The sequence below is a fragment of the Cetorhinus maximus genome, chromosome 15 (assembly GCF_964194155.1).
Source record: "Cetorhinus maximus chromosome 15, sCetMax3.hap1.1, whole genome shotgun sequence".
Taxonomy (NCBI): Eukaryota; Metazoa; Chordata; class Chondrichthyes; order Lamniformes; family Cetorhinidae; genus Cetorhinus; species Cetorhinus maximus.
The window spans coordinates 58,749,953-58,763,572 of NC_135893.1; the positions used below are offsets into that span (position 1 = coordinate 58,749,953).

Below are 13,620 nucleotides of genomic sequence, written 5' to 3' on the forward strand. Positions count from 1 at the left end.
GCATCCAAGGGAGCGAACTGCGGAAGGAAAGGTGCAGGTACAGGGGGCGCAGGGCCAGCAGGGAGTCCAAGGCGGAAGGTGCCGCAGAAGATGCCACTATCTTGCTGCCAGAGTGTACAGGCAGCGATGCAGCTACCTCAACACGCCAAAGGTGCAGTGCCAAAGGAGGCTCCGCCTCTCCAGAGAGACCGTGATCTCCATATGTCAGATGGTTGGGCCAGAGATCACCTCCAACTGTATGGGTGGCCACCCAATGCAGTGGCTCTGAAGGTCACAGTGGCCCTCAACTTCTATGCCTCTGGTTCTTTCCAGCGGTCAGTGTGGCGTGTCCCCCCAATCAACTGTCCCTAGTTACGTGAAGCTGGTGACTGACGCCTTGTTCAGTTGAGTCATGACACTTATTCATTTCCAGACGGACGAGGCCAGCCAGGCTGAGTGAGCCAAAGGCTTCGTTGCTATTGCGGGGAGCATTCGGTGCTATCGACTGCACACATGTGGCCATCAAGGTGCCACCGGGTGAGCAGGGTGCCTTCGTCAACAGGAAGGGCTTCCACTCCATGAACGTCCAGGTAGTTTGTGACCACAGGACGCAGATTCTGCAAGTCTGTGCAAGGTACCCTGGCAGCTCCCATGATGCGTACATTCTCCGACCTCACAGGTACCAAGGCTGTTCATGGCTGCAGCTCAACTGGATGGATGGGTGCTGGGTGACAGGGCTATCCTTTGAAAAGGCGCCTTATGACGCCTCTCTGGCACCCAAGGACAGAAGCAGAGCAGAGGTATAATAGGAGTCATGCCTCCACAAGGGCAGTGATAGAGAGGACCATAGGTTTGCTGAAGATGAGATTCAGATGCCTGGACTGTTCAGGGGGGCACTTCAATACCCTCTAGAGCACCTGTCTCTGATAGTCGTTGCATGCTGCGCTCTCCACAATCTGGCTTTGGTAAGAGGGGACCCACTGGAGGAAGAGGATCTTGAGGCAACTCCACAGGCCACAGATGATGACTACATGTGATGGATCAGATGAGGAGCCCGGGGAAAAACATGCTGACGCACCCAAGTGGAGGCTGACCTCTGGAACCTTCAGGGAGGCAGGGACACCAGGAAGGCCTTGATTCAATGCTCCTTCAGCTAATCTGCCAAGGCACTGCTTCCACTTCATGCCAGGAGTGCTGCCTCCTTACCGAATGTTTGAAATGACCCATTCCAAAGTCCACAGTGCCTATGCAATAAAGTTTAGAGCCACTCATGTTCAGAATGAAATACTGGCATGCCCTACACCTACCAAACAAGTGAAGCATACTCAGGCCATTAACACAAAGCAAAATTTATATAATGTTGGCACTCACAGAAAACAAACGTAACAATATAAAGTGCTAATGGTCACACCAGTAAACAATTTAACAAAACATGGCAGAACAGAAGATTACCTTTGAACAGTCCCTCTTGTGCTCATGGTGCCTTAAACTCATGTTTGCGAGCGCTGTGTCTTGGTGACGCGCGCCCCCCCACTCGCTGACAGTGGCATTAGAGGCAGCCTGCTAACTGTGCTGTCCTGTTCGCGGTGGCAGAGGGGCGGAGGAGCTGCTGCCGTCATCCAGAGCACCCTGAGAGGAGCCCGCAGAGACGACTAGAAGCTTGTGCGCCAACATATTGAAGGACGGGCACCTAACAGAGATACTAGGTGCCTTATCCATCTCTCACACTAGCAGTGACCTCCTGAGATCATTGCCTGTGCAAGGGCTTGCAGGCCTGAACACAACCCCAGGAACCCCTGATTCTGTTCCTGGAGCTGCCTCTCCATGAGAGTCGCCACTGTCTCAATGGAGGAGGCGGTGCCCTGTGCTGAGGGTCAGTGCAGTACTCATGCTCCGGATGGACTCCTCCATGACAGAGCCAATGCCACACAAACCCTCAGGAATCTCTGCCATATTCTCCCGTGCATCTCGCTGGACATCCAGCATTTGCTGCCTGATGGACGACTCCGGAGGCTCGTCATATGTCGCAGACTTAGCACGGTCCTGGTCTCCAGCAGTCCTCTGACTGCCAGCACCCTGGACGCTCTCTGCCTTTGCCTGCTCCTCCTGCGAGTGTGCAGTGCCCTCACTGAATTTTAGCCAACAATGTAATGCCCACCGAGGTACTGGTATCTGTGCTAGTGCCTGGTGCAGTAAGAGGATGTGATGCCTGACAGGCACTGGTCCTCTGGCGTCAAGGGTGGCTCATTGGGGTCCTACAATTGTTTGCTGGATGCTGATTCTAGGGGAGAAAAATGACATGTCATTAATATTTGTCATCATACTGACACTGTGCACACTAGGGGGTCTGGTGAGACAATGGGGATCTGTATCATGGTGCCATCATCTTTCAATGAATAGTAGGGACTTCAGGTTTGAGGTTTCCACTACAGATGGGACAACACAACAACATTGACACACTCCGACACACTCACATCTGTGCACTGCACTCTTACTTTTGTCAGAGACCCCCTGCCTCTCCACGACCGCTGGAACGAGCTGGGTTTGAGCACTCCATCTCCAAGGCTTCCATCTCGTTCCTCGTCAATGTGAGCAGGTTTGGGGGGCCTCCGCCTGTCCTTGACCTCTCCATGTTGTTATGGCTTTTCTCCTGAAAGGACAGAGGAGCACTGATTAGTCCACTCTCTACCTGAAGCGCCATTGCAGCCTGAGGAACACCTTGCAGGGCACATTTGAATCGTGGACCTCAACCTGCAAAGCAATCAGGCCAAGCAGCCAGAGCTCAACGCCATGAGTGGTGCCGATGTCATTGACGGTTGGCACAGACTCTTACACCCCTGAGCACCACGGGTGGATGGCCAACCGTTAACACTTCTCCACACAGATCTGTGCCAACTCGGTACGCAACCTTGCCAAGTGTAGCAGATAGTTGAACCTTTTGCGGCACTATACCCATTTGTGCCACACAACATCATGTCCGGTGACCTGGTTGCCACCTCTGCCCATACTTTCTTGGTCAAGTGAGGCGGCCTCCTCTTACCATCCCTGGGGATGAGGATATCCCGCCTGGCACTGACCTCTTCCATGAGGATTCCCAGACACTCATCCGAGAACCAGGGAGCCAAGTACCCACAGGACTTGCCCTCCCGCCTGGCGTGCCCAGCAGGTGCAGGTGCCATTGCAGCTGAAAAAAAAATTTCATTCAACAACTCCAAAGCTTCAAAGTGTCCCCTGGCAGCTTTCAGGGAGCTGCCTCTGCTACTTTTAAATCCACCACCGGGTCATCATTGGTCCTGGCACCCGACAGGCTCCTACCCCCATCTGGCCCTTCCGACCATTGAGCAGACCCTTAATTGGCCACCCAGCGTGAAGTTGTGTTGGAAACGCAATCTCGCCCGGGAGCGGATTATACGTCTGCTTCCGGGCCCGCTGACTTGGCGCACATGCCAAGCGTGAAATTCAGTCTTATGTTTCACCAGGTATGTGATCATTCCACAATATTTATTATTGTATAGATGACAAGTGATTTATTTTTGAATGCTATTATCATCCTTGAAATGTAGGGCTGAAAATGCCATTGCAAATAAAAATCTGTGTTAATGATGATCCAACTATTTGAAATGAAGTACACATTTGTGCTAGTAAAACACTTGCTGCTGCAATGGCAGCTCCATTATCCAAAAAAAAAATTGACGACATGGGTCAGTGGTACTCACAAATTATGCTGATTTGACAACAAATCTGTTGCCAAGATTCTACCAGATTTACACAAGTATTATCTCAGCTCTATTTATCACTTGCCCATTAATTAATAAATGGAGTTTCTGTGTAAGTTCAGTCTTTTTCCACATAATCTTCATTTCCCCCAAAAAACTGAATTTATAAACTGGTGAGAGGGTTGTGGGATTGTCGGGGTGAGAATATTTGTGGTTTTTAAACTAATCTTCAGCTGGTAGAGTCACCAGTTTCTCCCAGTATGCATGCTGATCTTGTCCCTAGTATTTAAAGGGTAATTCTAATGTTTTATCCACAAATGAGCAATCTGCTTTTCCAGAACATGGAGCAGATGAACAAAGGATAATTTAATGAAAATCTGACCTCGTTGAAGTGCTGCTGTTGGGATAAGGATCCTTTTTTTTGCATTGTCTGCTGCTATTTCAAAGAAGAATGTAAATATACATAAATTATCTTTCTACCTTATCACTGTTATCATTATTGTGTGGAAATTTGACCAAGGCATTGCCATTCACTTAGTCTTAGGGTCATCTTCAGAAACCTGTTTTGCCTGTGATGACTGCTAACTCATTGTTAATTACCCAGATTTTTTTAATATTCATTCATGGGATGTGGGCATCACTGGCTAGGCCAGCATTTATTGCCCATTCCTAATTGCCCTTGTTTAGAGGGCATTTAAGAGTCAACCACATTGCTGTGGGTCTTGAGTCACACGTAGGCCAGACCAGGTAAGGACAGCAGATATCCTTAGTGAACATTAGATAATTAGAACCTATTTCAGATCGGTTTTCTGAGAATTGGCAATGGTTTTGTGGTCATCATCAAACTTTTAATTCCAGACTTTTATTGAATTCAAATTTCACCATCTGCCGTGATGGGATTTGAACCTGGCTCCCCAGAACATTACCCTGGATCTCTGAAATACTAGTCCAGTGACAATACCACTATGCCACCACCTCTGCCACCCTTTTTAAAATGGGCACTAAGTTAGCCACTCTCCAGTTCTCCAACTCTCATCCACTCAATAGAGCACTGAATTATAATATCTTGGACCTCAGCAACAGCTCATGGAACAATGTTTCAGCTGAGTGATCCTGCTAAGTTCCCCATATCAGCAGTGTCTACCATCTGCCTGGATGGGCAGTGATGTGGATTCAGTAGTTACTTCCAAAAGGGAATTGGATATATCCTAAAATTTGCAGGGCTGTGGATTCAGAGCAAGGGAATGATGCCAAAATTGAGTTGAATGTCACCATGTACATACCTTGGCATACAAAGATTTCAGAAAAAGTTTATGCACAACGTGAATAACCCCCTGTGCAAGAAGCCTCTTTAAGTGATGCTCTTAAATTTATTCCTTTTAGCCAGCGATTGGCAGATCAGTGGAAATGATCTCTCTTTATTTACCTTGAGAAAGCCCAGCATGGTTTTCTGTTCCCTCATTGTTGGCTCCAGTATTCTAACATCAAATTAAAACTAACCTTGTAAATCAGTGGCCGGTCTGAAATCTTGACTTGAATCAAATGAAACAGATTGCAGTCACTAACATGCAAGCAATTGTCCCTTTGTGGCAATATGGTTAAATTTTAGTACATCCTGACTGACCATTCATGATAATCTGCTTGAGACAACTTTCTACCATGAGGAAGGGTATCATCTATTTAAGAGCACTTCTGGCTTCTTTTTGTTCACCGCCACGTCTACTGCCTGTCTCCATGTTGATGGTAAAAAAATTGAAATGGAAATCTTGCTGTACCTGTCATAGTATTCCATTCAAATGCTTTTCATTCACTGTGAACAGTGCATTACTAAAGCAAATTACTTAGAGTCATCCTGTCTGTACCTCTATAGACTTTGCTCAGCCATCCACGAAAACTCATTGTGCCTTATCAGGTGCATTAATATTTCAGCGTTTAAAAGCAGCCTGTTTCCTAGCGACCCTGAATTCTCAGTGTTAGTTATCCATTTATATCATATTCAAACAGTTTCCATGAGTTGGTGCTTTCACCTGGTGCATCTTCATTTCTACTTTAGCAATAAAAAGACTGAACTATGCAATGTGTACCTGCTGTTAAGGAGTGTCTTATGACTAAATGAATAGAATTGGCATTGAGATTCAAACTGCATAAGGTGGTGAGCAAGATTTGTGGTTAATAGGAAGGATTTGGGAAAAGATTTGGGGAAAATGTATCTGTAACTTGAAAACCATGTGAGAAAGTTCTGATATGTCTTTTAAATTGTGAATGACTTTCTTGTAGTTAGCTGTACATGCTCAAAACCCACATTGAGCCAGCTTCCTCACCCTTAACAATTCTGGTGACATAATTTGTAAACAGTCTCATTGAATCAGTGCATCTCGATATATTATCATTTTGACAGTGCCAAATTCATTTACCACACCCCCGTCCCAGCAAAGTCTACATTAAAATAAGATGAAAAGGCTGGGATTAAATTTAACCGCAGTAGGATTTCAGGAATTAAATAGTTGTATGGTTGACAAATGGTGTCTACACGAACTGCACCTGTAGCTTTAAAATAATCAGTCATTTTGTTTTATCATTCCGTTATAATCACAAAGTAGTTTAACACAATTGGGTTTTTAGCACTTTGGCCCTCGGACTCTCTTTAAAATTCTGTTAACGTGCAGTGACGCTTGTCATTCTAATTTTGAACAGCAAGCCACTGCAGTCAGCTTTGTATTGTAATTTTCTTATGTAGCACAGAAATTGAAATTCAGTCTAAAAGCTATGAAGTAGACAAATAAAAAAAGGTTCAGTAGAATTTCATTACTACATTTGTTCATGTTTACACTTAACAAAAAAAATGAAAGCAGTCTCGTTTTGCTGAAGGATATAATGAAAATGTCAAATGTAATCTCAAAAATAGCCACTGAAGATCTTGAGATAATTTTACAGATTTACAATAAATGTTTACTAATGCATTCTCTTTTCTTTTTGAAAATGCGAATGTTGTGACGTGCACCTTTTAAATAACTGTTCTCTTCACCACCGTCCCTCAGAAAACACAACATTTTTTTAAAAATTCATTCACGGGATGCGGGCTTCGTTGGCTGGGCCAGCATTTATTGCCCATCCCTAGTTGCCCTTGAGAAGGTGGTGGTGAGCTGCCTTCTTGAACCGCTGCAGTCCATGTGGTGTAGGTACACCCACAGTGCTGTTAGGAAGGGAGTTCCAGGATTTTGACTCAGTGACAGTGAAGGAATGGCGCTATGTTTCCAAGTCAGGATGGTGAGTGACTTGGAGGGGAATTTCCACGCGGTGGTGTTCCCATTTACCTGCTGCTCTTGTCCTTCTAGGTGGTAGTGGTTGTTGGTTTGGAAGGAGCCTTGGTTAATTCCTGCAGTGCATCTTGTAAATGGGACACACTGCTGCTACTATGCATCGGTGGTGGAGGGCGTGAATGTTTGTGGATGTGGCGCCAATCAAGCGGACTGCTTTGTCCTGGACGGTGCCCAGCTTCTCCAGTGTGGTAGGAGCTGCACTCATCCAGGCAAGTGGGGAGTATTTCCATCACATTCCTGACTCGTGCCTTGTAGATGGTGGACAGGCTTTGAAGAGTCAGGAGGTGAGTTACTCGTCCCACGATTCCTAGCCTTTGACCTGCTGTTGTAGCCACAGTATTTATATGGCTAGTCCAGTTCAGTTTCTGGTCAATGGTAACCCCCAGGTTGTTGATAGTGGGGGATTCAGTGATGGTAATGCCATTGACCATCAAGGGGCGATGGTTGGATTCTCTTTTGTTGGAGATGGTCATTGCCTGACACTTGTGTGGCGCAAATGTTACTTGTCGGTTGTCAGCCCGAGCCTGGACATTGTCCAGGTCTTGCTGCATTTGGACATGGACTGCTTCAGTATCTGAGGAGTCGCGAGTGGAACTGAACATTGTGCAATCATCAGCGAACATCCCCACTTCTGACCTTATGATGGAAGGAAGGTCATTGATGAAGCAGCTGAAGATGTTTGGGCCTAAGACACTACTCTGAGGAACTCCTGCAGTGATGTCCTGAAGCTGAGATGACTGACCTCCAATAGCCACAACCATCTTCCTTTGTGCTAGGTATGACTCCAACCAGCAGAGAGTTCTCCCCCTGATCCCCATTGACTTCAGTTTTGCTAGGGCTCCTTGATGCCACACTTGGTCAAGTGCTACCTTGACGTCAAGGGGAGTCACTCTCACCTCACCTCAGGAATTCAGCTCTTTTGTCCATGTTTGAACGAAGGCTGTAATGAGGTCAGGAGCTGAGTGGCCCCGGCAGAACCCAAATTGGGCATTAGTGAGCAGGTTATTGCTAAGCAAGTGCCGCTTGATAACACTGTTGATGATCCCTTCCATTCTTTTACTGACGATCGAGAGTAGACTGATGGGGCGGCAATTGGCCAGGTTGGATTTGTCCTGCTTTTTGTGTACAGGACATACCTGGGTAATTTTCCACATAACCGGGTGGATGCCAGTGTTGTAGCTATACTGGAACAGCTTGGCTAGGGGCGTGCCAAGTTCTGGAGCACAAGTCTTGGTTACTATTGCCAGAATATTGTCAGGGCCCATAGCCTTTGCAGTATCCAGTGCCTTCAGCTGTTTCTTGATGTCATGTGGAGTAGATTGAATTGGCTGAAGACTGGCATCTGTGATGCTGGGGACCTCTGGAGGAGGCCGAGATGGATCATCTACTTGGCACTTCTGGCTGAAGATAGCTGCGAATGCTTATGCCTTATCATTTGCACTGCTGTGCTGGGCTCCTCCATCATTGAGGATGGGGATATTTGTGGAGCCAATGAGTTGTTTAATTGTCCACCACCATTCATGACTGGATGTGGCAGGACTGCAGAGCTTAGATCTGATCCGTTGGTTGTGGGATCGCATAGCTCTATCACTTGCTGCTTATGCTGTTTGGCAAGCAAGTAGTCCTTTTTTATAGCTTCACCAGGTTGACACCTCATTCTTAGGTACGCCTGGTGCGCCCTCTTCATTGAACCAGGGTCGATCCCCTGGCTTGGTAGTAATGGTAGAGTGGGGGATATGCCGGGCCATGAAACCATTGTGGTCAAGTGCAATTCTGCTGCTGCCCCACAGTGCTTCATGGATGCCCAGTCTTGAGTTGCTAGATCTGTTCAAAATCTATCCCATTTAGCACGGTGGTAGTGCCACACAACACAATGTAAGGCAGGACTTCGTCTCCACAAGGACTGTGCGGCTCCTGATACTGTCATGGACAGATGCATCTATGGCAGGCAGTTTGGTGAGGATGAGGTCAAGTACATTTTTCCCTCACCATCTGTCGCAGACCCAATCTAGGAGCTATGCAATTAAGGACTCCGCCAGCTCAGTCAGTAGTGGTGCTACCAAGCCACTCTTGGTGATGAGCATTGAAGTCATTCCCCCACCCAGAGTACATTCTGTGTCCTTGCCACCCTCAGTGCTTCCTGTTCAACATGGAGGAGCACTGCTGAGGGAGGGCGGTTTCTTTGTCCATGTTTGGCCTGATGCCATGGGTCCGGAGTCAATGGTGAGGAGTCCCAGGGCAACTCCCTCCCGACTGTATACCACTGTTGCCGCCACCTTTGCTGGTCGGACAGGTGGTGCGTATGGGACATTATCTGTAAGGTATGATTCCGTGAGGATGACTATGTCAGGCTGTTGCTTGACTAGTATGTGAGACAGCACTAGCCCCCAGATGTTAGTAAAGAGGACTGGGCTGCGATTGCCATTTCCGATGCCGGGTGGTCTGTCTGGTTTCATTCCTTTTTTGTGTCTTTGTAGCGGTTTGTTACAACTGAGTGGCTTGCATTTCAGAGTCAACCACATTGCTGTGGGTCTAGAGCCACATGTAGACCAGACCTGGTAAGGACAACAGATTTCCTTCCTTAAAGGCATTAGTGAATCAGATGGGTTTTTACAACAACCGACAATGGTTTCATGGCCATCATTGGACTTCTAATTCCATATGTTTATTGAATTAAAATCCCACCATCTGCCGTGGCAGGATTCGAACCCGGGTCCCCAGAGCATTACCCTGGGTCTCTGGACTACTAGTCCAGCGGCAATACCACTACACCATCGCCTCCCTAGTTGAGGGTGTTTTATCATTTGCAATGCATATTATTTGAGCAAAGTGGCTGTAAGATTACTTGTGATTATTGATTTGCTTAAGTACTGTATTATTTCACATTTATGATGCAGAAAATGTTTGATAAATCTGAGTCCTTGACAAAGATGCAATATAAAGCATTTTGTAAAGACAAAAAGAGCTGATTTACTTATGTTTGTTGAAACTCTATTTAGGTGACCTGGTTGGGATACCAGAACAGATTCGCATTAGACCCAAGGCTTGTGGCTCGTCAGGCTGCCATGGCATATAATTTCAAGTTGTTACAGACTCAAGGAAGGCTTTCACCTGGTCCTTATAACCTTGGGACTTCGCCACATCAGTCACACATTGACAGAGATCTGGAACATGCAAAATCTGGTGAGTTATTTATTGTCCATAAAATTTAATCCATCTGTGGGGATCAATGATTGGATTCAATTTTCAAAAGTTCAGAATAGGCATCAATGTTGAGCATGTGGCCAGAATTGAATACTAGATATATAAACATGGATTAATATTCTGTAGTGGAACTTGAGTATTGCTGGAAAAGGACATTTTGTCAAAACTTTTTGTCTTGCACTCATCAGGACAATTGCAAGAATACCAATGTCAGGGGAAGCAACAACTTTTTGCAGTATGAGAAGAGACTGCTGATTGGTTGGCAAGTGGATTTTGATTGGTAGTGGCATTGCCATGGAGAATGCACCAGTTAATGGTGACTGATAGTTAACTGCCAAGAATTATTTGAAATTTAAACCAGGCAACTTGACTCTGATTGGTGAAGGCATTCCTGAGGAATGAACCAGTGAATGGCTATCACTTATTTTGTTTAACTCAAACAGACGCAATGTGTGTATATGTTCTTTCTGTCTGCAAAGAACAGGGCCCAGTGTATTAATATATGTAGCTTCCAGTCCATGCAAATGTGCCACGCTGCGAGCCCAACTGACAATATTAAGTTGGTTGTCAGTGTAATTTTTAGTACACTGAGGACTATTTAGCAAATGTTGTCCAGTCGCAGAATCACATTTAATGTTATACACTGTGTTTTGAGCTTTGCAAGCACAGGCTGTTGGGTACGGTCTGTACATTGCCCATTGCGAACAGCAGAAGGGACATGCTGTTTGATACGATTTTCCAGTCTTTGGGATGTACAGCCTACATACCTAGCATCACATTGGCACTGAAATTCATATACCACATTACTCATTTGTGCGATAGGCTAAATGTCTTTTTGATTTGACAGCAGCATCCTGTTATTGGCAAATACCTCTTGTGTTGCTACTGTATAATAGCAGCATGAAACAGCTAGCTTCACCTGTTGCTCAAATGTTTGAGATACCTTGCCCTTTCATGGTAATCTGAGGTTAGACGAGACACTCCTCAGGGCTGAAAGTGACAGCCTTAGGCCTGTTCATTAGTTTACGTGATATACAGCGCAAAATGACCTGATCAAGGTAGCCATTATCCCGCAGGATGCCTTTGATGTGCCCTATTTCAGCATCAAACTTGCATGGTGAGCAAATGGCTTGGGCCCTATTTATGAGGTTGCCGATTAGACCAATTTTACAGTGCTTGGAACTGCAAAAATCCCAATGCGTGTATTGACCAGTGAAAGTAAGCTTGTGGTAGAGAGCCCCCTGGCAGATTTCTCATCTAGTACGTCAAGGAAAGAGAGTTAATTTGTCTGCTCCACTCAAAGGTGAATTTGAGTGCAGGATGAAGCCCATTAAGACATGCAAGGAAATTATTATCTGCAGCTACAGATTTAAATATAGCAAATGTATCATCCACATAATGGAAATATGTAAGGGGTAGGAGGTTAGGTGTCATTCCATCGAAGACACGTTTATCTATGACCGGTTCTGCACAGCATGAATTGGCCAAATGGTTGGGCAAATTGTTACAACCAGTTTTTAACTAGTTTTTCAGATACAAGGTGAAGGATTCCTTCACATTTGCGAAGGCCATACAGAACTTGCATATCGATAGCTGTGTCCATGTACTCATTTGACGTTGCTAACCTACTCACCAATATTCCACTTAAGGAAGCCATAGAGATTTGCGCTACAGCACTATGTCATGGCGATCTAGACCTGCCACCGTTTTGTGAATCAGTATGCATTGAGCTTATGAACTCAGCAACTCACACAGTTGAGTTCAGCTTTAATTACACCATGAGTGCCCAAATAGATGGTGTTGCCATGGGATCCCCTAGGCCTGTCTCTCGCAAACATCTTTGTTGGGTTCCATGAAAAACACGTCCTCGATGGAATGACACCTAACCTCCTACCCCTTGCCTATTTCCGATATGTGGATGATACATTTGCTATATTTAAATCTGTAGAAGCATGTAATAATTTCCTTGTATGTCTTAATGGGCACCATCCTGTGCTCAAAGTCACCTTTGAAATGGAGCAGTCAAATTAACTCCCTTTCCTTGACATACTAGTTGAGAAATCTGCTAGGGAGTTCTCTACCATGGTCTACCACAAGCCTACCTTCACTGGTCAATACACACGTTGGGATTCTTACAGTTCTACATGCTATAAAATTGGCCTTTTCGGCAAACTTGTAAATCGGGCCCAAGCCATTTGCTCACCACCTTGATGCTGAAATAGGGCACATCAAAAACATTCTGCAGGATAATGGCTACCCCGATTTCACACTATATCACGCAAACTCATGAACGGCCCTAAGGCTGTCACTTTCGGCACTTTGAGCAACAGGTGAAGCTAGCTGTTTCATGCTGCTACTATGCAGTAGCCATATGAGTGATATTCGCCACTGACAGGATGCTGCTGTCAAGCCAAAAAGACATTCTGCAATGATATTTCCAACAAGAGAGAATCTCACTAATTCCCCTTGATGTTCAACGGCATTACCATCATTGAATCCACCACCTTCAACATTTTGGGGGTTACTATTGACCAGAAATTTAACTGGTCCAGCCATATAAATACTGTGGCTACAAAAGCAGGTCAGAGGCTGGGAATTTTGTGGTGCGTAACTCACCTCCTGACCCACCACTCCCCAATGTCTTTCCACCAACCACAAGGCACAAGTCAGGTGTGTGATGGAATACTCTCCATTTGCCTGGATAAGTGTAGCTTCAACAACTCAAGAAGCTCAACACCACGTAAGATAAAGCAGCCTACTCAATTGGCGCCCGACCCATCACCCTACACATTCGCTCCCTCCACCACACAGTGGCAGCAATGTGTATGGTCTTTGAGATGCACTGCTGCAATTTGCCAAGTCTCCTTTGACGGCATCTTCCAAACCATGATCCCTACCACTTGGAAGGACAAGGGCAGCAGATGGATGGGCACACAAACACCTGCAAGTTCCCCTCCAAGCCACACGTCATCCTGACTGGAACTATATTCCTCCACTGTCGCTGGGTCAAAAATCTGTAACACTCTTTCTTACAGCACTATTGCTGTACCTACACCAGTTGGACAGCAGTGGATCAAGAAGGTAGCTAACCACTACCTTCTCAAGGGAAATTAGCGATGGACAACAAATGTTGGCCTTTCCAGTGTCCCATGAACGAATGTATAAAAAAATTATGGTCTGTTTTCCACTACAACTATGAATAGCTAATGCTTCAGGGAGTTGGGGTGGGGTGGGGGTGGTTGGATGGGGAGAGGATATTTAACTCCAGATTTGAAGCAAATGTTGTGTAATTTGAACTTCCTGAGGAATTCTGGAGTTTTTAACTGCTGTACTTTAACTGGCAGATTTAATATCTATTGATATTGAACATGGATCATTGTATTTCATGCATTGCTTGGAAA

The 13,620-nt window shown here is 45.6% G+C and overlaps 1 protein-coding gene across 5 annotated transcripts in view; it reads left to right on the plus strand.

Moving 5' to 3' along the window:
- Positions 1-13,620, plus strand: part of LOC144690711 (putative helicase with zinc finger domain) — a 453,895-nt gene that overhangs the window by 316,179 nt on the left and 124,096 nt on the right. For all 5 annotated transcript variants that reach the window (XM_078558475.1, XM_078558473.1, XM_078558477.1 and 2 more), the window contains one exon: positions 10,015-10,198. In XM_078558475.1, the coding sequence (XP_078414601.1) occupies positions 10,015-10,198 (184 nt within the window). The remainder of the gene's footprint in view (positions 1-10,014; positions 10,199-13,620) is intronic.